We start from the raw sequence: 2,391 nt of genomic DNA, 5'->3' as shown, positions 1-2,391 counted from the left end.
TTATTGAACTAACACTCAAAGAGTTAAATAAACTACCTAAAATTACAAATAATAATATTTGAGAATAAGGGAGACAACTGGTATTAGTACTTTGAAAGGCTTTCCAAAGGAGTGTTTTTTGGACATGTGATCTGAGGGCAGATGAGTTGGACCTGCCTTCAGATCATAATATGTCCAAAAAACACTCCTTTGGAAAGCCTTCAAAATACTAATACCAGATAGGAAGGAATAGTCTGGCGGAAAAGGGCCCATTCCCACAGGTGATTTAGAATGCTATACCGATGGTACTAAAATCAAAAATGGGGGCACTGGAGCAGGTGTGCATTGGATAAATGAAGGCACTGGCTCTTCCCATGGGGTGCACCCAACTGTTTTGCAAGCAGAGGTCACTGCCATCTTGATTTGTGCTCGAGAATATCTTAACAAAGAGATTAGAGACAAAACAATTAATATCTATACTGATAGTCAAGCCACCTTAAAAGCACTAAACTCTTTACGAATTCAACTCAAGGCTCGTGTGGGATTGCCTTGCTTCTGTGTCTGAGTTGGGTAGGAGAAATGATCTTACACTCTGCTGGGTGCCTGGACACTCAGGCATAAAAGGAAATGAAGCTGCAGACAGATTGGCAAACACTGCCTCTGCGACAACAATGATAGGCCCACAACCCTTCTGTGGCATTTCACAAAATAGCGCATGTTCTTCGATTGCGTCATGGGCCAATGAAGAGCACCGCAAACGCTGGGTCGATACCCCCCTTCTTAGGGTCAGCAAGATTACTCTGTTTAGGCCTTCCAAAAAGGTTGCCTCTGACCTCTTGAGACTAGACAGGCGTATAATAAAATTAATTGTAGAACTGATAACTGGTCACGGCGATTCAGGAAACATTTACAACGGATGGGCTTATTTGATGATGAACCGATCTGTAGGCACTGTGATGGGTCAGAGGAGACAGCCGATCACCTGCTCTTTGATTGTGACGAGCTCTCTGATGCTAGAATGATAACTCTTGGTAATGCGGCTAGAGGAAGATATCTTCCCGAGGATGAACTAATTGGGAAGCTACAGGCATTCATTGGACGCCTGAACTTGCAAGGTCATCAAGAAAACAATTGTCTGGGGTGCCCAATAATTCGATTTTCGGATGAAGTGCTTCATGGTCTCGGCCAGCCCCTGTTAGATAAGATAAGTTAGACAAAGGATAGGATAAGCAGGCTTACCTTAAGAAATGTAGGCATCCCACTTCACTACAGTAACACAGAAGAAAACACAAGAGAAATTGGATATTTCGAGGCCACTGACTGGCCCCTTTCTCAACTTTGAGTCACAATAGATACTAAAGTCTTTCACTGTCTTGTGTTTTTTCTGTGTTACTGTAGTGAAGTGGGATGCCTACATTTCTTAAGATAAGCCTGCTTATCCCATCCTTGGTCTCCCTTATTCTCAGGCAATAAGCCCTTTCTATTCAAACCTAAGTAATAATATTTGTTACTTTTTTTCCTTTTTAATGTGTTTCTCAATAATTTAATTGCCATAGCACCAAAATTATATATTCTAAAACATAATTTTTATGGTGATCTAAATTTTTTATTACATAAATAAAATGGTGAGAGTTCATGGTCCTGGGCCCAAATATGCCTTACCCTCGACTATTGGGGCCGGTCAGCTTGATCCGACACTAGCACAAGCTCCTGCGTTTTCATTTGGAGTCAGAACAGTTGGGTATGGTAGAGTTAGAGCCAAAGCTCCTGGGCCAAAATATGACACTCGAGGCTTCACTCAACATGGCAAATTGACAACCCAAGAAACATCAATGCTGGACAGATGGAAAAGTTCCAGATTAGGTCGTACTCCAGGACCGAAATATGACAACTCCACAAAGTTAGTAGAGCCATCACCTCCTGCTTATTCATTTGGGAATAAAAGGGCCGATCTTCGCAAATCAAAAGTTGGTCCTGGACCAAATAAATATGCTCCACCGACAAGCATCGGTCCAAGCATTCCCGATTTAAAAGCAGAACCGGCATTTTCAATTTTGGGTCGTAACTTTTTTAAAACAAAGCAACTAACTCCAGGACCTAAATATATGTTGCCTGAAAATAATGTTTACCTGAAAACACCTCCTCGTGTCCCTATCCTTGGACGACTGCATCAGAAGTATAAATCTGGAACCCCGGGGCCCAAATACAACCCCATTCCTACATATGAAAAACGAGAAGCTCTGAAAGGAATCAGCTTTGGTGTGCAACATTCTCCTGAAAAACACTTGGTCTATCTCCCTGAAGACAAAGCTCAAGACACATTTGTGTTTTAGAAGTCTGAAAACTTAATCATTTTAGATAATACATACAAAATAACAGAAGTTTTATAAAAATATAATACGTAATTAATGA

At 41.1% G+C, this 2,391-nt stretch overlaps 1 protein-coding gene across 1 annotated transcript; it reads left to right on the top strand.

Annotated features, from left to right (window-relative positions):
* The first annotated feature begins 1,601 nt into the window (after positions 1-1,601).
* On the top strand, positions 1,602-2,391 carry LOC128995820 (outer dense fiber protein 3-B-like). The gene has a single exon (XM_054420837.1). The coding sequence runs from the start codon at positions 1,602-1,604 to the stop codon at positions 2,310-2,312; it is 711 nt and encodes a 236-aa protein (XP_054276812.1). The 3' UTR covers positions 2,313-2,391.

Source organism: Macrosteles quadrilineatus, unplaced genomic scaffold (genome assembly GCF_028750875.1).
Source record: "Macrosteles quadrilineatus isolate MER2022 unplaced genomic scaffold, UCM_ALF_1.0 Scaffold_5__1_contigs__length_97177068, whole genome shotgun sequence".
Taxonomy (NCBI): Eukaryota; Metazoa; Arthropoda; class Insecta; order Hemiptera; family Cicadellidae; genus Macrosteles; species Macrosteles quadrilineatus.
This window is presented reverse-complemented; position numbering and strand designations above follow the sequence as displayed.